General features: G+C 35.5%; 1 protein-coding gene across 1 annotated transcript in view; it reads left to right on the top strand.

Moving 5' to 3' along the window:
• LOC134842379 (uncharacterized) overlaps window positions 1-17331 on the top strand; it is a 52232-nt gene extending 34901 nt beyond the window's left edge. Inside the window, exons 6-14 of the mRNA XM_063858687.1 lie at window positions 7815-8071; window positions 8463-8723; window positions 8971-9191; window positions 9721-9822; window positions 13110-13365; window positions 13738-13912; window positions 14172-14672; window positions 14978-15394; window positions 16973-17331. Of these exons, the coding sequence (XP_063714757.1) occupies window positions 7815-8071; window positions 8463-8723; window positions 8971-9191; window positions 9721-9822; window positions 13110-13365; window positions 13738-13912; window positions 14172-14672; window positions 14978-15394; window positions 16973-17163 (2381 nt within the window). The 3' untranslated portion in view covers window positions 17164-17331. The remainder of the gene's footprint in view (window positions 1-7814; window positions 8072-8462; window positions 8724-8970; window positions 9192-9720; window positions 9823-13109; window positions 13366-13737; window positions 13913-14171; window positions 14673-14977; window positions 15395-16972) is intronic.
• The last annotated feature ends 4970 nt before the right edge of the window (window positions 17332-22301 follow it).

Here is a 22301-nt window from a genome sequence, read left to right as displayed (position 1 = left end):
GAAAAGATGCTAGAAAAACGGTTTTTTCGAAAATGGTCTCCTCTGTTTTGGAACTTGAAAACATCCATATATGCAAAAGAATTTAAAAAAATGAAGGGTGACAATCCATAACAGGCAACAACCAGCGATAATTCTTAAGCAGCGACAGTTCGTTACAAGGCAGTGAAAAGTAGTCTCCTTTTTTTGGACCTTGAAAACATCCATATATGCAGAACAACAGAAAATATGAACTGTAGGGCGACGATTCGTAACAGGCGACAATTTATAGCAAGCGATATTTCTTAATCAGCTACAATTCGTAACAAGGCAATGAAAAGTAGAACACGCTTTCTCAGCTACGCTTACAGCCGCACGAGAGGAATACTGCATGTGAATCAGTGTTCCCGCTTAATCTACTATTACGAATTTTCACCTGTTATGAATTGTCGCCTGTTACAAATTGTCGCCTGTTATGGATTGTCGCCTGTTAAGAGTTGTCGCCGCATGAATATAAACAGTTGATTTCTCTTCGCTTGAGTAAAAATACTTGAAAGGCGTCAGACTGAAAAATTTTGACACTCTGCCCACAGCATTGCAGGCGTTATTGATTTCCTGAAATTCAGATAAACCAAAAACAGAGTCGGTCAAAAATTTTCAACAGCTCTGTCCCCTTTCATTCTGCCGCAGCTCGCTCTCCAAAAATGTTCAAAAAAAATTCTTTTTGTGCAATGATTTTTTTTCAAAAAACTATGCTTCAAAAAACTGTTTTTCGAACTTGTTGCAACCAGTTATTATTTTTCTGCAAACTTTTGAGGGTCTATTCGGTATACCTTTCTAATGATAAAATTGAAAGGATAATTTCTTATTAAATATTGAGATTGATATGATTGATAAAAGCAGCAAAAATAATATGGAGCAGGCAAAAATGAATCAATTTTTCTAAAATATCTATTAACAGATTTTTATCTATTTTTTGCCAATTTTTTTTCAGAATTTTACGAAAGTTTGAGCAAAAGGCGCTGTGTACAGTTATCTATTTTGGCTTATAGGTTTATTAAATGCTCTGGGTTTGTCAAATTTCTGCACACACTTCACAATTTGCGTGTCAATCAATGATAGGTTCAAATCATTACAGATCAGGATGTGACCTATCACAGTTTAAGTTTATCTGACGATGAATTTTGTTTGCTTCTGTTGGCTGCTTAATTTCTCAATTTTGTGTTTCTCAGAAATGAGCAGGGTCAACAAAAGTTGTGCTCGCATTCTGTCCTCACTTTTAAAATTTTTTGAAATTAATCTGCAATTTTTTCCATAAAAAACGCCTGACGCCTCAAAGTTCGAAGAAAACTACTCTATTGTATTAAAAGATATTCCAGCCTCAGGAGAACTGATCGCAACTTATGAGAACATCTTGCGATTTGATTAGCTAGAGGTGCCAAACTAGTCAAAGAAATAGATACTTCCTTGAGGTCTCTTCTTTTATTTTTCAAACAAGTCGAATATATGACACATCAGATGATGTTATAAGTTTTCTGAAATGGTTCTATTCTAAAGAAACAAAGTGATTAAAAAGAAAAGACATTAGCCAAGTGATTGATTCTGGGGCTTCCTAGTAGGCTGTGTATGGATTAGCATAAAAATCGATAGCAAAAAAAAGTTTTTAACTTATAACTCGTATCCATTAGCATAAAACTGAAACAAAATTTCTTTTTTGTTAAAATTAAATCATTATATACACAAAAGTATAAAAAAATTTATTTTCTGCACTCAATCTTCAATTTGAGCGGCAACCAATGATCGGTTGAAGTCATTACAGATCGGGATGTGGCCTGTCACAGTTTATCTGATAATAAATTTCGTTTACTTTTGTTGCTTGCATAGTTTTTCAATATTTTATTTCTCAGAAATCAGCATTTCAAATTGATTTTAAATTTTTGTTCAAATTTATTTTTCAAATTTATTTTTGTTCTTTTGTTTTTTTTAGAGAAATAAAGAAGCTACCAAAATCGTGTTAGTCGATACATTTTCATGTTTTCAAACTTTAATGCTAGTCGAACTTTTTGCTAGTCTAGCTTTATGCTAGTCGAGCGATCACCTTCCTATCATATCACTGTGGTGGCTTATTTGCACGTGAAAAAAAGCTAATCCTAGGTATATATAGAGCTGATAAGAACTGCCAGACGCATAAATCACAAGAGTTTGTACATGACGAAAAAAGATTAATACATTCAAAAATAGTAAAAAAAAATATTAAGATCAATTTAATGATTTATCAAAAGTCCAGCTTCGTTTTTATCCCTCAAATTAGTTCTCAAATTTTTACAGTAAATAAAAGTGTTCGAAAATATGAAAAAAGAACAAAAACTCAGGAGGGATAGATTTTTTATCCGAATGACAATAAATGAAACAATCAAAATTGGAAAACAAGTTTTCCTGTTCCGAGATTTGAGATTTATTAGCAACATCTGTTTAAAATCTAATAACAAATAAAATTCATATCGTTCAAACTCTATAAAAAAGGCGCAAAATTGAGATATACAGTCAGCTCGCCTGAAACAATTGAGCTTCGTTCAAGCTTTGAATAGTTTATAGACAAAAAGCTTTCAAAAAATTAGGTATCAGTTTTGAGAAGTTCATATAACAAAAATGATATCATCGGAGCTTGAACCCACATTTTTAAACTCAATTATTCTTGGAAAATTTTGCATGAAGGAATTTTTTTGTTTAAGTACAAAACCGGAGTTTTTAGGATTTAGACTCTTCGTTATTATGAGCGTCTCTTTTCTATCCATTCTTTTCAAAAATACACTAATTAAGGCGAACAAAAAACGTTGACCTTCTAAGGAAACCGAAAAATTTAGAGCAGCGAATCCAATACTCAAAAACTATATGCTTTTAAACAGATCTAACCTCCTTATCCAAGACGAAACTTTCAGTGAATTCAAAATTTTATACGAAGTTTGTTACTTTACGTTTCAATCGTTTTTCTGAGCTTGCTATTAAAATTTTTGCGCTCTTTCACAAAAATAAATTGTGTTTTTCCTTTTTAAAGTTTCACAAAAAAATTAACATCTAGAATGTGGTTTTTGGCAGCTGTTATTTTCAAATGCCTATCTTTTACAAAGGCTTCTGTACATATTGATTATGAATTATATTTAAAACATTTTTCAGCTTTTTTAGATTATTTAATTGTAAAATATTTAGTACCTACCAATCCTTATCCAAGATTAAACCTAATTCGTATTAAATTTTGGTACTCTGGTCACTTAATCAAATTAGATTGCTTTATAGAGGGAAAGAAATTGAACTGATGTCAACCTAACTTCGATTCTATCAGTGGTTCCTCATATCTATTTAGACTACGGAAACTGAGACAAGGGCTAATACTGAACTAAAGATCTGCACAAACTTATCCGGTCGTAAACTGACATATCGCAAGTGGTACACTAACATGCAACAGTTTGTCTGAAATTAAATTCAATTAAATTTAAGGCCTGCCTTTTTTATTTGCTAATCAAAAGAAAGAGCTCTCTAAAATCATTGTGTTTTTTGGATCTCAGAAAACGTTTCTAAACTTCTTCTTAATTCATTTCACTAAAAATATCAAAATTCGCTCCTGTACATCAGAATGAGAAGAATCGGAACAGAGAGCGCTTGAAATGTAAAAAAACTTAAGTTCGAAATTTTCCAGTGGAATAAAAAAAAATAATTTTTGATCGGTTTTAATCAAAACATGCTAGTGGATCAAAATGAAAATGACAGTCAAAAAATTTTGAAAATTTCTAGGAGTTGAAAATGAGTTGAAAAGGTGTTTTGAAAGGCGTTGAAAAAAATTGTACTTAAATTTTCAAAGATCCAAAACAATCTAAAGCAATTATGTCACTTTTTACCATTTCGTGGTTGATTGAGGATGCTTTTATCGTTTTGTTGGTTTACGCTTCGCTTCGGTGTGTTTTTGATATGAGATTTTATGGTCCAGAAAACAAGGCGTTGAATGCAAAACACATAAATACAAATCATTTACGGCGACTTTGCTTATTGTTTATGTTAACTGCACATAGTTTCCGCAATGGAAAGTTGCTTTCAAATGTCGGTTGTTTTGTTTTGACACGCCGAAAGGAGAATTATTTGGGTCTGAAACATGCTATTTGTAACATATATTGGGGGTTAATTGGTTTTATAAAACGCTTCAAATCATTTTACTAAGCTCTTCAGTTGTTATTTGCTGAAAAATGTTTATAATCAGGCGAAACTTGAAGTGAAAATGAAGATGAATATCTTCGTCGAATGAGATAATGTACGTCTTATTTTTGAGAGGCTTCATAACTTCAATTTGCCATGCTTTTTTAAACGTCTTACGTTATTTTTGACTTATTCCTTCTTCAATCTTTTGGGCCGAGCAGAGATTTTGATATTTACGGATAAAGGCTAAGCAGAACTGCTGCTCGTATCAGCACAAAGCCCTGAATGGTCCGACTGCCCTTTAGTTGGTCTCGGATAGTTTTTGATAAGTTAAATATTGGTAAAACTAAGAGATTTAGGCTGATAATATCAAAAATATTATCAAAAACCAACTAGCTGCCTCAATTCATTTTGAAATGATTTTTCTAGTGCGGGATAATAAAACCAGTAGCTTTAGACAAACTTATGGCAGGTTACTATAGTGGTGTGCCCACTCGACTGGCAGATCAAAAGATCCATCCCTCGAGGGAGCAGAGTTTTGTAAAAGTGGTCTGGTTAGAAAAAACACCCCGAGCATATATATTACTCACTTTCTTCAAAAGTCGGAACAATAACCTTGTCGTTTCTCAGATCTGATAAGAAATTACCCTCCCTATCGTAGCTATCAAAGAGTTGCCGCCTCTTTAAATATAAGCTGTAAATTACCACTAGAACATTTTATTTACATGCGAATTTTGCTGCATTCTGATTGGTCGGAAATTTGATAATTTAACCTAATTAACAATTGCCCTTTCTCAAAAGGGGTAGGGTAATTGTTAAGTACCTCCTTTTTGTCAAATTGATTTTGATCAAAAAGTATTCTGCTCTAAAAAAATTATAGCCGATTCTACTCTGAAGATGCAGCGTAAAGTTCAAACTGTTAAGACAGATTTTTTAATCAGTTAAATATGAGTTGTAAGCGTAAAACAAGACTGCTAGTATCAAAGCAAAGGTTCTGAATTTTCTTTAACGTCTATGGATTAGTGTTCGATTTTGACAATAGTTTAAAACATTAAAAAAATATATTTTAAAAACATTTTGATTTATTTTGTAACCCTGCCCCACATGTTATTGGAAGAATTAAGTGATATAATTAGCATAGATTAACTTTATGCCTCAATTGGCTACGTTGCAAAAAGCAAACAAGTCATAAATTAAACACGTCAAAAGTTAGACACCTACTATATTAACCAATCAGAGTCGAGAACAAAAAGCAAACTTAGGAAAAAATTAATAATTTTTATTTATTTCCTGAGTTTGTTTTCTGTTCTCAATTCTGATTGGTTCATATGATACTTGTGTATTTTTTGACTGGTATGATAAAAAAAGTTGTCTACTTTTGACCGCACGCCGCTTCAAGTAAGACTGGATTGAATATAAACCGGATTCAATCTTCGCTTACGTGTTAAAAGGGTGGCGTAACTTAGGACGGAGAGACCGCATTGTGGAAACTAATTTCAGCCTATAATAATAAAGCATTGCAAAAATCTCAAAAAATGAGAAAAGTTTCAAAATAATAAAACCAATAGCAATTAAGAGACAAATAAACTTTCAAATATTGCCGGATTTCAGACGTTGATGTAAGAAAGTTGATACCGATTTTTAAAAATTAAAAAAACTGGACAAAAAAACTTTCCAATATCTGCATGATTAGCTGCAAACGTGTGGCTGTACTGCTAAAATTCAGTTTCTGCGAGCAAAATTTTGATTTAACTATTCATTTGTAGCGAAGTAGAGTCTGACGATTCTGGTTGATTGAAAATTTGGGGAGATATAGCATGAAGTATATCGCCCCAACATGGCCGATATGGCTTGAAAGGGACTTACCAAAAATGTCACAACTAAAAAAATTGACTTGAGCTCAGGGCAACAAAAGCACAAAAGATACAAAACTTCCATCAAAAAGACTAGTTAAAATCAAATTGGTATGGAGAAAAACGGGTGTCATAAATGTTTGTCATAATTTTGCTTGAGCGTCAAATGAAATCACTCTAAGCTGAATTGAAGACGACAAAGTAACATTATCATCAAATTACTAGCCGAATAATACATTGCGTGGTAGAACAAAGTTAATTATATATGTTTTTTAAATTTCACTTTCTTTGCACACCTTTAAACAAATTTTATAACCGATTTTTTTTTCATCGACGTTAAAGCCTACTTGGGACATTCTGAGTTTTGTAATGTTACGAGCAGTGTGTTGTTCCTACTTTCAAAGAAATGGTGCAATATTGTTGCCCGGGGCAGGGGCAGAGTTGGGGTTTTTTTGAGGGGGCGGGTCGGATTTAAAAAAAAATGTAGGTTTCCCAAAGCACTAAAAAGACCCTGTTTTGGCCAAAAATTCTGCGCCGCAGGCAAAGTTTTGAAAAAGCAGGCCGAAACAGTCGTTTTTAGGCATTTTTAGGAAATTTTGACCAAAAGATTGCGTTTTTTCGGCGCGTGCTTCCCCCTTAAAATTAGGGTATAATGGCGCCAAAGGCGCCTTTAGAAAGTTTTTAGGTTCAGTCAGCCAAAAATGGATATCTCAAAATAGTGCAAAGGGGGACCCTTTGGGTCGGCAGGGGGTCGAACCCCTGAGAGAGGAAAGGCGTCGCCCCCCCCCTCCCCCCTAAATCGGCCCCTGCATTTGTTCATTTCTCAATTTTCATTTTCTCAACAGGTGGGAGATACAGAAGTGGTTACATCCAGGGGGGATCTAGGATTTTCTCGAGGGGGTGCGGATTTTCAAAAGGCGTTTTTAGGCACTTTTTGGAAAGTTTTGACCAAAAAGTCGCGTTTCTTTTGGCGCGCACTCCCCCTCAAAATTAGTATATATTGGCGCCAAAGGCGCCTTTAGAAAGTTTTTAGGGTCAGTCAGCCAAAAATGGATATCTCAAAATAGTGCAAAGGGGGACCCTTTGGGTCGGCAGGGGGTCGAATCCCTGATGGGGGGGGGGGAGCTTGACCAATTTGTGACAACTACTGAGTGATCTATTTCGTCTTATCAAAGCGTAATCGGCAAAATAAATAATTTCGATTTGAATCGAGGTAAGTTTTTTGATTTTCTTAATAGGCAACCAGACCTAACATAACAGTAAACGTGTTAGGCGTGTTTAGTTTTCCTATATATGCATATAATATTCAATTTTATAAACTAGTGTCCCACTCTCAGGGTTTCGACCCTCTGCCCACTATTGATACTATTATAAGAGATCCATTTTTTTCTGACCGACTGAAATTTTTTCTAAAGTTGCCTATGTCGCCAATATATAATAATTTTGAGGCGGATTGCGCGCCGAAAAACGCAACTTTTGGGTCAAAATTTTGCAAAAAGTGCCAGAAAATGCCTAATAGATTCTTTATATTGATTTTGTAATCAGAGAAATGGTGCTAAGAAAATCAATTTGGTCGACTGAAATAAAGTAAACAAATTTTTCTTTTAAAAAAAAAAATCCGCCCCCTCGAGAAAATCCTACATCCGCCGCTGAGTATACTTAAACGAATAAAATACTTTAGGTACACTAATACATAACAGTTTCAATCCAACAACTTCTCATTTAAATAAAATGTTTTTAATATTATACGTAAAAACAATGTTGAATGAAATTGTATGATTTTTCTTTGGGCTATTTCAGACGGCGAGGACGAAGACCCAGTGTTTCTTCAAGAGAAGGCTGAGTTGTGGGAGGAGCAGCGACTGAACGGGACAGGTGGGGGCTTTGGGAAAGTGAACTTGAGGTGTGGGGAGTTGTTGAGCTGGGTTCCCAACTGGTGGCTGTGTGATGGGAGGAACCACTGTCGCAATGGATTCGATGAGATGCACTGTGAACAGAACAAGACTTGTAAGGCGAATGAGTTGTTGTGCGATGAGGGATACAACTGCATCGCACACGTCAGTATTCAGTTCGTTTTGCACCATTTCTTAATCAACTCAACTACCTTTTGTACTTGAGGCAATGAACGAGCATGTCGATTTATTCAGCTACTTACGGCTTCGTTTCACATTGATCATATTTTACTATATTTTGGCTGTTTCATTTTCCATTATTACCTGAGGGCTTAACCGAGAATATCGGGGACCAGCTTCTGACTTTTATGTTGTCTTTTCTCACATGTAATTTGTTGTTTTCTTTTAACTTCGCCAATTAAAAAACTGATGACAAATTAGAGAATTTGAAATGTTTTTATTTGACAAGTTTCTTTGAAAAGTGTAATTTTTTGAAACCTTAAACGTTGTTTTTTAAACTAAAAGTTAAAGTTAATTCATCTATAATTTTGTTCAGGACTGGAAATGTGACGGGCTAATAGACTGTCCTCAAGGCAGTGACGAGGAAGACTGTCCGAATAGGATAGACTGTGAGAAGGAGGGTCTGATCCAATGTCAGTTGAGCACCTGGTGCATCGATGAGTCATGGATGTGTGATGGGAACGGGGACTGTCTCTACGATGAAGACGAGGACAAGATCACATGTGCCAACCACGAGTGCAAACCGAATGAAAAGAGGTGTCCAGGGCATACATATGCGTGCATTGACGAAACTAAGGTGAAAACAAACACAGGAAAAAGTCCCAGAGCCAATTTTTATACAATATGTGGCCAAAAAATTCTTTTGAAGAAGTTTTTTTCTTCGAGTGTTTCCAATAGAGCTGTAAAGATTCATCTGAATGACCTAAAAACTCCATGAAATGCTCTATAATTTGCCCTTTCGTAGATTCGCCCTGCGTTTATGTACTCATGTTTTTATACTGTTTATGCCTCCAAGTGTTTTCAATTTTTTTCTCTCATACCAGATCTGCGATGGTTTCATCGACTGTCCATCTGGATTGGACGAGGTGGGCTGCGAGTCTTTGATTAGTTGTGAGTCTTCCCTCAGCTCTCCGAACAAACCCTCAATCGACATCCCTGCAGCTACTACGAGTACTAACAACACTGGATCACTCGATCAGCCGGATCTATCTGGATCAAAAAATGGCGATGGACCCTTCAAAATGATGTGTTCAGATCAATCCAGGTGCGAAAGATTATTCAGAGAACTTTCTGAATGATAGTAAAAATACATAGTGCTGATTTATGTAATGTATGGAAAACAGTTTCTCACTAAAAGCGAAAGGTTTAGGAGGTGCTTAAAAATCAAAAAGACATAAAGCTGCAGAACGGCTGGTAGGTTGGTGCCTATTCTCATTCGTCTTTTGTCTTGCCTTCTCAAGTGCTGTCGATTTTTTATTTAAAAAAATACTATTAAGAATCAGGGCCTTTTCTTCCTCTGCGTGCAAATTTTTACCGGTAAAACTTCTGGTCATACAATTCGATTGTTTTGAAAGTTGACGGGCAGACAAAATAGCCCAGTGCACTAGCGAGTATTTTCACTCGGGCAGAATTGCACTCGTTACACACATAAGACCATAAAACTAATGCTCATATGAAGTAGTGGTTGTGGTGGTTGTGGAGCTGCTAGGAAAAGGGAATTAAAACTGTTGAAAATAAGTTTTGTAAATCTATTACTGATTCCAACTTAATAACTCCATGCATACCCTTTCCAGGTGTATTTTGTCGTCTTGGCTGTGCGATGGGGTGCAGGACTGTGAAACTCCTGTGGACGAGAGGAACTGTGGCAACGAGCAGCTGTCCTGTTCATCCGTCAAGTGAGTGAACAATTCCAAAAAAAATCGAAAAACTTCAAAAATTAAAAAGATAATAACTTAGTGGGAGTACAGGTGGGGGCCAAAAACTAATTTGTGCTTTTTTAAGTTTATAAGAAAAAAATATGCAATTCATGTAAGAAAAAAGTTTCTCATCATTGAAAAAAAGTTACAAACCAAATTTCAACGCTTTAGGTTCCTGGTCAAAATTAATTTTGCGCAAAAGTTTCCATCGTTAATTTCTCTGAAGAAGTAATGATTCCGAAATGGCATCACCTTGTGTTAAAACCCAAGTAAAATTGTCACTGTTATTGCTTTGTGGACTTTTGTGTAGGATCATGTGTCTCGATCAGTCTTAGGTCTATTATCTAATTTGTTCAGAATTTATGTTAGAATTTTTTTTCGATATGTCGAAAAATGTATGAATAATTAAATGAATGAAATGAATTCCAGCAGAATCACAAGCCTCATAACAGAAGTTTGGCATCAAATTATTTACAGTAAAAAAGGTTCCTTGGTTCAACCACGCATTCGCCCTCACGCGACTGACTATTGTTTAGATATTACAAGTGAATTCTTTTTTTTTGAAGAAAAACCACAGCAGATGGCGAACGGAAAGATCAACTGATTTGACTTTTAAACAATCAAATCAATTTTTTTTGTAGTGTCTTCAAGGAAAATCACTTAAAACCACCACTGGTAGCAGCAGTGGATTTGTTATTATGACCCAAAAATGTTTGGGTCAACGTTCGGCTATGATCAGACTATGTTAAAGAAAGTGTTGAGATATGTTCAATTTTTTTTGCACTTCAACACATGCGTATGGACTATGATTGATGGTTCCAAACCGGTACTGTTTGGGACTCTGAAAGTCTAAAGGTAAAGCCATGACCTAGGCCCGGGTCATTTATTACGTTGCGAGAGAACGGTGGTGAAACTAATGCTTCTGCCTTTGATGTTGCAGAGGACTAAAACGAAAAAAGTTTTGCCAAAAAAACAGAACCGATTGCTTTGCTTTCGGATTTTTCAGTAACGTCTTGTGTCAATATCCCAAACAGGAGGCGGAAAATATCTCTGTATATAACCCCAAACAAAGTATAACATACATGAAATAGCTTGAACAAAGTTTGAACATATCTGAGCTTAGGCCCGATCGCATTTTAATCATGGTCGATAAATTTCACACATGGTCGCAGACCAGCGTAAAAGTACGATGTTACACAATAGGCCGAGAACAGAGGAAAACGATAAATTTGATCGACTTATCACAGAAATAAGATCACATTGTGTAGCGAATATGTGTTGAAAAAATTTAAAAGTTGAAATTCATCAGCAGAAACCAGACTGCCGTACATCAGAGCAAAGCCCTGAATGTTCCGACTGTCTTCGGAAGAATTTTCTGAAATGATTGAAAAAAAAGAGAAAACTTTGTTTGTTGTTTATTTTTTTATTTTTAGTTTTATAAAATTAAAAAATAAAGTTAGACATGTAAAGTACCAAGTGGTTTGTTTTGAGTTTGGTTGTATGTTACAAAGATCAATATGCTTGCCTCAGCTCTAATTGAAAAAAAAATATTTTGCCCCTAACTGAACTGAATGTTCGCTAACTGAATGTTATATATATAACATTCACTTAGCAAACATTCAGTTAGCGGCAAAATATTTTTTTTCAATTAGAGCTGAGAGCATATTGATCTTGGTAACATGCTACCAAACTCAAAACAAACCACTTGGTACTTTAAATGTCAAACTTTATATATTTCAATTTTACAAAACTAAAAATAAAAAAATAAACAATAAACAAAGTTTTCTCTTATATATATATATAAATATGCTTAGTGTGATTTTTTTAATACAAATTTTTAAGTAAGCTATTTTGCCAGTTGAAAAACATTATTTTGATGAGCTCAAATCAAAAAAAAATTTTTTGTGATAAAGTTTTGTAAAAGTAAAAAGACGGCTCGTATCAGCGCAACGACTTGAAGGTTTTAGCTGTCCATAAACTAGTCTCGGCTAGTTTTTGGTTATGAATTTTTGCAAACTATAAATTTTAATCTGTATTTAAAAAACGTGCATCGAAATAAAAAGACCAATTAGGCCGCCTCAATTGAATTTGGAACGGTTTTTTGGTGCGGGATAATTTACCACGTGTAAATAACGCGCGTTAATTTTTCAGCATCAAATTATCACAGCGTTCTTATAGTCCTGTTAGTCTATTGATGAGCGTTTCACAGCATTCTTCAAACGAGGATAGCTTAGTAGGGACCACAAAGATCCACAAATTGAGCCCCGGGGGAAATATTTTTGAGAATTGGTCTGAATAAAAAACCACCCCGAGCATACATATTCCTAAGTTTCTTTGAAAGTCGGAACAGTAAAGATTCAAAATGGCCAATTCGAGAAAATGAACGCGAGATATATTTAAGTTGTTTTTACGAGAGCGGCTATTTATTTCGGGTGTCAAATAGTTCCAACTTGCAGTCAATTGAGCTAATCGTTTCTATTAATGCGTTACTTTTCAAAATACGTTTTTTAAAACCACTTCTATTTCAATAAAACTTAAGATATCAAAGCCTTTCTTATTGCAACAGGCAACAGGATATTTGATGATACCTTTCCCGTTTTTGCAATTCTTTTCGTTCTCTTAAATTTTTGCGGTCGATCCAAATTTTACTGCACTTTGTTCTAAACAAGCTACCATAATGCTGAACCATGATAACCAAAAAAAAGTAACAAAAGTGAGATTTGACTTTTAACAAAAGTCATATCGGAGTAATTTTAGACAAAAAGTGATGAGGGCAATTTTTTTCTTTTTTTTGTCCAGGAAGCCGTAAATGAAGCTTCCAAAACTAATGTGTTTTGTAAAAAAAAAGGATTTATTTAGCCTAAATCACCATTTTTTTGACAAACGCTGTTTACTCCAAATTTTGAAAATTTCAAACCAGTTTTTCTCTACTCGGGGACAAGTTTGGAAATTTCGTTCAAATTGCGACCAAAAGGGTTTTAATAAGATGTGCCTCTTGACCCATTCCGATTATTATTTGTGACACCTGATTTTGCATGGAAAAAAGTAACATACACCCGAAGACAAAATTCTCTTTTTCATTGATCGGAGCAATAAAGTTATGACCAAATTAACAATTCTGAACTTGTTTTTTTGAAAGCTTAACAGCCAAAAATCTTTTTTTTTAGTCATACTATCATCTAAACGTACATAAAAAATGAAAAATTTGAAATATGAGGGAGCAGTGAAAACTAATTAAATTTTCCGTTCTAAGCTTTCCAATTTAGGGACGAATATCAGTCTTGTGAGCAGTGGGCTAAAATGGGGCACTGCAAAAGCAGCAGCCACAACTACCGCTTCATGAAGGAGAACTGCAGGCGCACCTGTCACTTCTGCACCGAAACCGAAGACTCCTCCCATTCTCTGATCGGAGACTCGGAGCAGGCGGCAGTCACGAACAAAGAGTGGAAGATTTACTATCACTCATCCGTTCACGAAGACTACTCAGATGTAGTGGGATTAGGAGGCATGATCGACCAACAGGTCACAACTCGTTTTTTCGCTAATTGTCCCATTGTAAAGACTGTTAATGACCTTAGCATTTCTTAATGTTGATTGCTCGAGCCATTCGTGACTTTTCATTTGTAAACGTGCGCACTTCGTAAATTTTGATTGAAACATAAAGTTGGAAACAAGACATGCTAACTAAAGTAATTGAAAACTCAAAAGAAGAAGAATGATTCGACACATCATTTTCAAAGACTCTTGGTTCGAGGGTCCAGGGATCGAATCTCTCGTAGAGAGTTCTCTTATAAGTGTTTTATTGAAATAACTGAACTAAGTTGTCTTTGTTAACATCTGAATCTTCAGGTTTTTTGTTTTGACTATTCATCGAAAGCTTAAATTTGACTGTAGGAATTGAAAGAACTCGGGCACCAAAGACAAGACTTCATAATCCAGTGCAATTTCGACGGCCAAACATGTGATCCAAAATGGTTCAAAGAGTTTCAGAATGACGTTTATGGAAACTGCTGGACTTTCAACGATGATCTGAATGAAATCTTCAGGCCAAGAAACATTTCACAAGCTGGTTAGGCATTAAAATTTTTTTGATGGATGAAGTTGCAGAAAAACTTTTGCTGATGACCATAATTGGTCTAATCCTGAAAAACTTTGATGCAAGCAATTCCAATTCCGAGCAACCTCGAAATGCAACTGCAGAGTTTTTCGAATTCTTAATTTTAAGCTTGTTAATATTTCAGTTTTGGTAAATTTTTCGATATATCAAAGTTTTTCTTCTGTTTGATTTGGGTTGTGTGTTTCTTTGCGGCCATTTGTTTTTTTTACAGGCGTGCAACATGCTCTGCAGATGACTTTGTTTCTTGACACTGAAAACTACCTCGGTCTTCTCTCGCCCAGAGTCGGTGCCCGACTTTCAATCCAGTCGCCAAAACAACCGCCGATGCCCGACGAACTCGGGATCACCCTGACCCCGGGTATTCACACGAGTATCGGTGTCCGACAACGCGAATTATACCGAATGCAAAACCGATACGGTCAATGCCGAGACCAATGGCCCGAGGGACTATCGCTGATGAAGACAAACTCAACTAGTAAAAACCGAACTTACGACTACTCGTACCTGGCATGTAACAAACTATGTATCCAGAACCGACTTTGGTCCGAGTGTAAATGTGTCGAGTCGCTACTTGTTGAGAACCGAAGTCTCTGTAATGTCGTGGATAAGGCAGTGACTGAATGTAGAAACAAAGTTTACAGGGATTTTACAGAGAGTTTGTTTGGTTGTGGTTGTCAGCAAGCATGCTCCGAAACTTTGTTCTCAAAAACAGGCAAGTTAAGTTAATGAACTCCAAATATTTTAGGTCATCGCCTTATTACTACTCAGTAATTGTCTGTGAAAGCGTCTTTTATGCAGACTTTTATGCCAAAAACGAATGTTTTTCAAAACATCTGTGGAAGTGGAACAAAGCATAATCAATACAAATTCTGCTAATTATTACAAATAAGTTAGGAGGAGCTTCGGGTAATACATGTTCGGGGCTGAATACTTGAATTGACCGTGCTTTGTTTTTATTCATCAATTGTAAGTAGTTTCCTTGGGGTGTAAAAATGGTTTAATTAGAGTTATTTCTAGTTTCTGAATCTACGTGGCCCAGTGAGAAATACATGTACCACCTCTACAGACGATTGCTCAATGACGAAAGCAGCCTGGTTAAAGACAGTGTCAAAAACGTACTAGTCGACTTTGTCCAGATGAAAATCAACGCCAGATACCACGAAGAGCGCAAGAACCGAACCAAAAACTCGTTCACGGCGGAGAGTGGCGACAACAAAGGCGGGTCCACACGCACTGGTTGGGATATCTTGTCTTCTATGGAGAGTCTGCTTAAAAGTATGGACTACGAGACTAATGATGACAGACTGAAGAGTTTCCTGCAGAAGAATTTCCTGAGAGTGGAGATCTATTTCGAGGACTTGTCTTACGAGGTGGTCAAGGAGACCCCACAGTATGGCTGGGAGCATATTTTGTCTAATATTGGCGGTGCATTAGGTAGGAGTAGTTTGAAAATCTTGGTAAACTGACATTTACAGTTTTTTCATGGTGTTCCAGCCAGCTTGATGGTTAGCTATGATTTGAAAAGTTTTCTTAGAAAGAGACTGTTAGAACTTTGTATAAAAATCTTTGGTTAGTTAAGGCAATTTATGCACAAGGGAAAGGACCAAGACCATTCAACTCTGCCCGGAGAACCACTGCTGCACCCCGTGCAACTTTTTTGGCATGCAATTACATGTAATTACATGTAAAGAATTACATGCAATTTTTTTGGCTAATTTTCTGCCCCCCCCCCCCATCTCGCAGGGATTCGATCCCCATCCGACCCAAAGGATCCCTCTTTGTAATATTTTGAGATATCCATATTTGGTGACGGACCCTAAAAACTTTCTAAAGGCACCTTTGGCGCCAATATATACTAATTTTGAGGGGTAGTGCGCGCCAAAAAAACGCGATTTTTTGGTCAAAATTTTCAAAAAGTGCTTAAAAACGCCTTTTGTATCTCGCACCTGTTGAGAAAATGGAAATTGAGAAATGAACAAATGCAGGGGCGGATTTAGGGGGGACGCTCTTTCTCTCTCAGGGATTCGACCCCCTGCCGACCCCTTTGGTACTTTTTAAGAAATCCATTTTTGACCGACCGACCCTAAAAACTTTCTAAAGGCGCCTTTGGCGCCAATATATACTAATTTTGAGGGGGAGTGCGCGACAAAAAAAACGCGATTTTTTTGTCAAAATTTTCCAAAAAATGCCCAAAAACGGATTTTTTGACCTGTTTTTTCAAAAATTTGCCTCCGGCGCAGAAAATTTGGTCTATCTACGGTCTCTATAGTGCTTTAGAAGAGCTCGGAAAATCAATTTGGTTGACTACAAAGAAAGGTCGTCAAAATGTTCGAAATTTTTTTGAAAATCCGCCCCCCCCCCCCCCCCCCCCCTCGAGAAAATCCTAGATCCGCCCAGAACAAATGACAAATTTATCAAATGAATTCTGAGCGCAAGAGTGGACTGAGTGTACTCCTTCTTCAGTTTCTAATTCAATTTCCGCTCTACGTGAAGCGTCTTTCTCTCCATTTTAGTAAACTTAATTTACGACATCAACTTTTGATCTAAGCACATTAGAAAGTTTGTAAAGGTGGTGCATTCAGCGTCAGTCTTATCTAAAACAGAGAGCTATCATGTAATACGCAAGATTTTTTCGGCAAAACGGAAGTTTTCATTTATGTCTGCCTAGAAAAATAAATATCGACCGAATATTCTGAATTATTTTTAAAGCCCCCCCCCCCCCCCCTGGTTGCAAAATCGTAGATTCACCTTTACAGAGAGTATATTTTTTGTTTCGAAATTGTGCCATTAGATGAAAACCTGCTCGAAATGATTTGACATGTATGTATTAATAAATTCACGCTATCAACAGTGGCTTCAAAGTTTTCTAAAGGTCTTTTGAGCTTTGCTCTCACACTGGTTTCTGTCAAAACGCGCCATAAATTTCAGCAAATGTTTTCATTAGGATCGGACAGTCCAATATTGACAGCAATTAACCCCAATTTACCCCCATGAAGATAAAGTTCGTTTCAGGATTATGGCTCGGTCTCAGTATCATAACAGTGTTTGAGTTCTGCGAGCTTATCTTCGATCTGCACCGGATTGTAATTTCGAATAATTTCCGCAAAAGACAAACAAAACGGAAGAATTTGCTCAGCGAAAAGTACCTGTCAAGAAGGCAAGCATGTCGGAACAACTTCAACTCTGTCGCCAATCAGGATTAGAAATGCCCCACCCACCCGGTTTGAAAAGGTTTCATGCCATGGGAAGCAAAAAAAAGCTCCTGGAAGTGAAACTAAGCGCAGTCGAAACTTAATTAACGGTACATTCTTCCAAAAAGCCAATTCAGTATAGCTTCTTCTTTTCGTGTTGCATTCTTTTTTAGATTTAATTGTCCGAATTTAAATGTTTGATTTTCTTGGAAAAATTTCTTTTACCAGTTTTATGCTGAGCAAGTTTAGATTGGCTCCTGAAATTGAGTCATTTTCTTTTTCATATCAGGGTCAGAAAATAATGAAAAGGAAAAAACATACATGCAGAGAAGACTTATTAGTCGCTAAATGAGAACAAGACTGCTCGTTTCAAGGCGAAGCCCTGAACGCTCTGACTTCATTTTAATTTCTATGGTATTTTAATTAGAATTTTAAAAACTAATTGAAAAATTTTTCAAAAAGAGTTTTCATTGTACATCATCCCCCCCATGCTACGTAAAGTACAAAGTGATTTATATTGCTTATAGCAAAGTATTAAATAGATCAAAAAGATGCATTAAATTTCCGCTTACACATTAATAGCACGAAATGTATTGCTGGTTAACCGTCCCAAATTGGCCTAACTGACAATCTTTAAACTCCCATAACTATATAAAAAAAGTCACAGCTGAAAAATATTTTTATTTTTGAGCTGGGAAGATCAGCATTTTTCGAATCATTTTTAAAAAAATTGTCAAAAACTGCCAGTTAGAAAGATGAAATTTGTCTGGAGAAAAAACCAACCCGAGCACAAATTATCCGTCATTTTCTTCGAAAATAGTCAGAACAACAAGGATGCTCATAGTTAGTGTAAAACTATTTTTTTCTACAGTCTTGCTGTCACACTGATACTTTTCGCTTCTAGTACGCCGTTGGTCACATTTTCTCGTACCATCTTAATACATGTAATTTCATCAATTCAAAGCAAAAGTGTGCCAATTTTTTTCGTACCACTTCAGAAATGTTCAAAAAAAGTCAGTCAGAAACTATATTTCCATTTCTCGTAACACATGATAAGAAAAGACTATGCAACGATGAATTGAGTCTTAACATATTCAGAAAGATGCGAGTTCATGTGGTCTACGGCTTCAAAAACTCTTTATTACAGTTCTTGTTTGTTTTTCGGTTGCGGACCATCATACACCCTGGAACTCAACATGCCGCACGTTTTCTATAATGTTAAGGTCCGGGCTCCTGCTGGGCCACGGTAGAAGCTCAATTCCCGTCTCCTCGAAAAAGTCCAACTTTTTTTTGAAACATGAGTACTGCAGTTGTCTTGTTGCAGAACGAAATCATGTGTAGAATGTCTCTCATTAAAAGGCTGGCAGTGTCTTTCATAAGATTAATGTAGGTGTCTGCATTTATTGGACCAGATATCGTTTTGACCAAAATGTGACCGATAGAAAAAATCATACCCAGACCATTAGAGAACCACCCCCACATTGACGTTTATTGAGGTAAACTTGATGATTTTCCTCCATCCAGGAACACGTCTAGGTTAAATTTTTTTTTCATCCGTAAAGACGACTTCCTCCCAGTTTTTGGGTTTAGTCAACCATTCAGTGCAGAGGCGTACTCAATTTTCTTTCTGTTTTTACGTCACAATTATTGTGAATTTTGCATTTTTATGCCTATGCCTCATTCTTGATTAAGCTCGATGAACCGTTCTTCTGCTGATTTTGAAGGCTGCCTCCCTCAGGATTTTGTGGCTGTCACCTTTTTTTTGCGTTTTTTCAGTAAAGACATGCATCGTTTTATACACAGTTTTTTGAAGCCAACGGCCAAATGCTTGGGTTCCGCTTTGCTTTCACTCTTGAGTAGTGTTTCTTGATCATATATTGCACTGTTGATCTTGGTAATTTCAGTTCTTGGCTGGTTCGGCGATATAAAAAACCATTTGCATGTTTTTCTTTCGCTAACTCGATAATCGCACGTGATTGCATGTGATAAATTGATCAAACTGAACAAAAACTGCACAAACTGATCGTGCGTGAGTGCATGTACACAGAACCATTTGCGCCCAGTTCATGACATTTTTCAACAAAAAACCAAGGGTACGAAAAAATTTGGCCAACTTTTTTCTTTAAACAAGTGTTTACCATGAATTATGATGGTACAAAAAATTATGACGCGGAGTGTAATTTTTCAAAGAGACCAAACAGCTTGCTCCAATTTAATTTAGGTTGATTATAGCCGGATTATTTCGCCACTTAGGCGTTTGAAGAACCGACCATATCGCGCCTTAATAATCTTCTTTGCGTAAAAAATTGAACACCTATATGTTTACAAAAATTGCATATGAAATATCTCTGTAACTTCGAGCTCAGTGGAGCAACTTCTTTTAGATAGTATAAACTGACTTGGCTCAAAATTTGCTTCTTAAAAAATCGTTATTATCATTACAAAAACAGTTTTGAGGGCAAACATTCCGTCACTTTCTTCAAATTTTGGAACTAATAGCATCGAAATTGAAGTTTCATTTTATATAGGATGTGCACAGTTTTTAAACTAATTTAACCAGTCTTTTTTACGGTTGAGATCAAAAGAAAAAACTTTCAAAACTGATAATGTAGTTTCGGCAAGCGACGCCCTATAGTAGTAGATATTGGAGCTGAAGTGGGGGAATGGGGGACCCTGAAGACCCACATGTATTAAGATAGGGAATAGAGCATCCGGTCTTCAAGCTATGTATTAAGATTGGGTATAGAGTCTACAATGTATTAAGATAGGGAAATTAAGACAGGTAAGATAATGGTGAGAAAAAAACGAAATTTTTTTGGTTCTTGTTTATTTTTTTATCGCAAAATTGTTGGCGCGCGTTATCTAATTGGGAACAATTAATTGTTAATTACGTGTAGAATTAAGGTTTTGTATTCAGTTTTTTTGGTGCATGGTAAGTCAATGGTAAATTGAAAATTTTTTCGAAAAAAATTCAAAACACGATAAGATTAGCTATTATTTAACCTAATTTTTTAGATAATTCTATTTCTATCTACTTGAAAAAAAGGTGAAAACTACTGAAGTTTCGAAAAAATCAAATTTTTGAGAAAAAATTGCAAAAATGTCAAGTATTTGGAAAAAATTGCAAAAGTTTCAAGTATTTGGAAAAAATTGCAAAAAATTCAAGTATTTGGAAAAAATTGCAGAAAACTCATAATTTTGGCTAATGTATTGTTGCTTTTGATCTAATTTTAAACATACTTTCACGTATAGATTTTAAAAATAAGCTAAGACTGTATTTTATTTGGCATTATCTTGAGACAATGATACAAAATTTTGAATAAAGAAATGACTTTTTCCACAATTTTTTCTCAAAATATTGAAATACAATGAAGTTTACCTTAATTTGAGTTAATATTTGGTTATACAATGCTCTAAACACTGAAAAGAAGATTCATAGTAGCAGAATCAATATTGAAACTTCCGGAAACAGTGAAATTAGTCGTAATTTTCGAGTTAGGTAAAATGAAAATTAATCAAATTTACAAGAAATTTTCCATTTCGAACCTTTTATTTTGGTTTTTAACTGTTTTGTTTGTCCAGTTCAGGGATTATTTTTAGGAATCTCAATTCAAATGAACATTAAGGGCAATATTCTATGAAATTTCTAAATCAAACTCCATGATTCAACTCCTCCTCATTTTTTTCTCATTGAATTACCCAAACTTGTACAAAAATTACAACTTGTGAGAAATTTTTTATGTTAAAAATTAGAAATTTCAGATTATTGATAAGAAAATGAACAGTTTATTGCTAAAATTGCTTAAAATGGGATAAATGTTTCTTAAAAATTTATTCGATTTTGGCTCAAATTCAACAAAAACTTCTTCCTAACTGATGATTATCTCTCTGTTGCTTCTGCAACGTAACTTTCAAGATTTTCCGTAGAGTTTTTCCATGTTTTAAAGTTATTCTTGCTTTCTGTTTAAGACAAGTTTTTGCCATTGAACACACTTTACTAGAAAATTTAGTCAACACTGGAGAATTTAGGAGAATGTCCAATTGCATGTTTTTCTTTCGCTAACTCGATAATCGCACGTGAGTGCATGTCAAAATTTGAACAAACTGAACAAAAACTGCATAAACTGATCTTGCGTGAGTGCATGTACACAGAACCATTTGCGCCCAGTTCATGACATTTTTCAACAAAAAACTAAGGGTACAAAAAAATGTGGCCAACTTTTTTCTTTAAACAAGTGTTTACCATGAATTATGATGGTAGAAAAAATTATGACGCGGAGTGTAATTTTTCAAAGAGACCAAACAGCTTGCTCCAATTTAATTTAGGTTGATTATAGCCAGATTAATTAGCCATTAGGCGTTTGAAGAACCAACCAAATCGCGCCTTAATAATCTTCTTTGTGTAAAAAATTGAACACCTATATGTTTACAAAAATTGCATATGAAATATATTTGTAACTTTGAGCTCAGTGTAGCAACTTCTTTTAGATAGTATAAATTGACTTGGATCCAAATTTGCTTCTTAAAAAATCGTTATTATCATTACAAAAACAGTTTTGATGGCAAAAATTCCGTCACTTTCTTCAAATTTTGGAACTAATAGCATCGAAATTGAAATTTCTTTTTATATAGGATGTGCACAGTTTTTAAACTAATTTAACCAGTCTTTTTTACGGTTGAGATCAAAAGAAAAAACTTTCAAAACTGATAATGTAGTTTCGGCAAGCGACGCCCTATAGTAGTAGATGTTGGAGCTGAAGTGGGGGGGGGGGGGGACCCTGAAGACCCACATGTATTGAGATAGGGAATAGAGCATCCGGTCTTCAAGCTATGTAATAAGATTGGGTATAGAGTCTACAATGTATTAAGATAGGGAATACCGATGGTAAGGTTTCAGTGTGATGGTAAGATAATGGTGAGAAAAACGAAAATTTTTTGGTTTTTGTTTACTTTTTTACCGCAAAATTGTTGGCGCGCGTTATCTAATTGGAAACAATTAATTGTTAATTACGTGTAGAATTAAGGTTTTGTATTTAGTGTTTTTGGTGCATGGTAAGTCAATGGTAAGAGTTTTTGTGCAAAAACTTGGAATTTTTATCGAAAAAACTGAAAATTTTTTCGAAAAAACTCAAAACACGACAAGATTAGCT

Source organism: Symsagittifera roscoffensis, chromosome 3 (genome assembly GCF_963678635.1).
Source record: "Symsagittifera roscoffensis chromosome 3, txSymRosc1.1, whole genome shotgun sequence".
In the NCBI taxonomy this organism is placed as follows: domain Eukaryota; kingdom Metazoa; phylum Xenacoelomorpha; order Acoela; family Convolutidae; genus Symsagittifera; species Symsagittifera roscoffensis.
The sequence above is the reverse complement of the archived record's forward strand: the minus strand, read 5'-3'. Positions and strand labels throughout refer to the sequence as shown.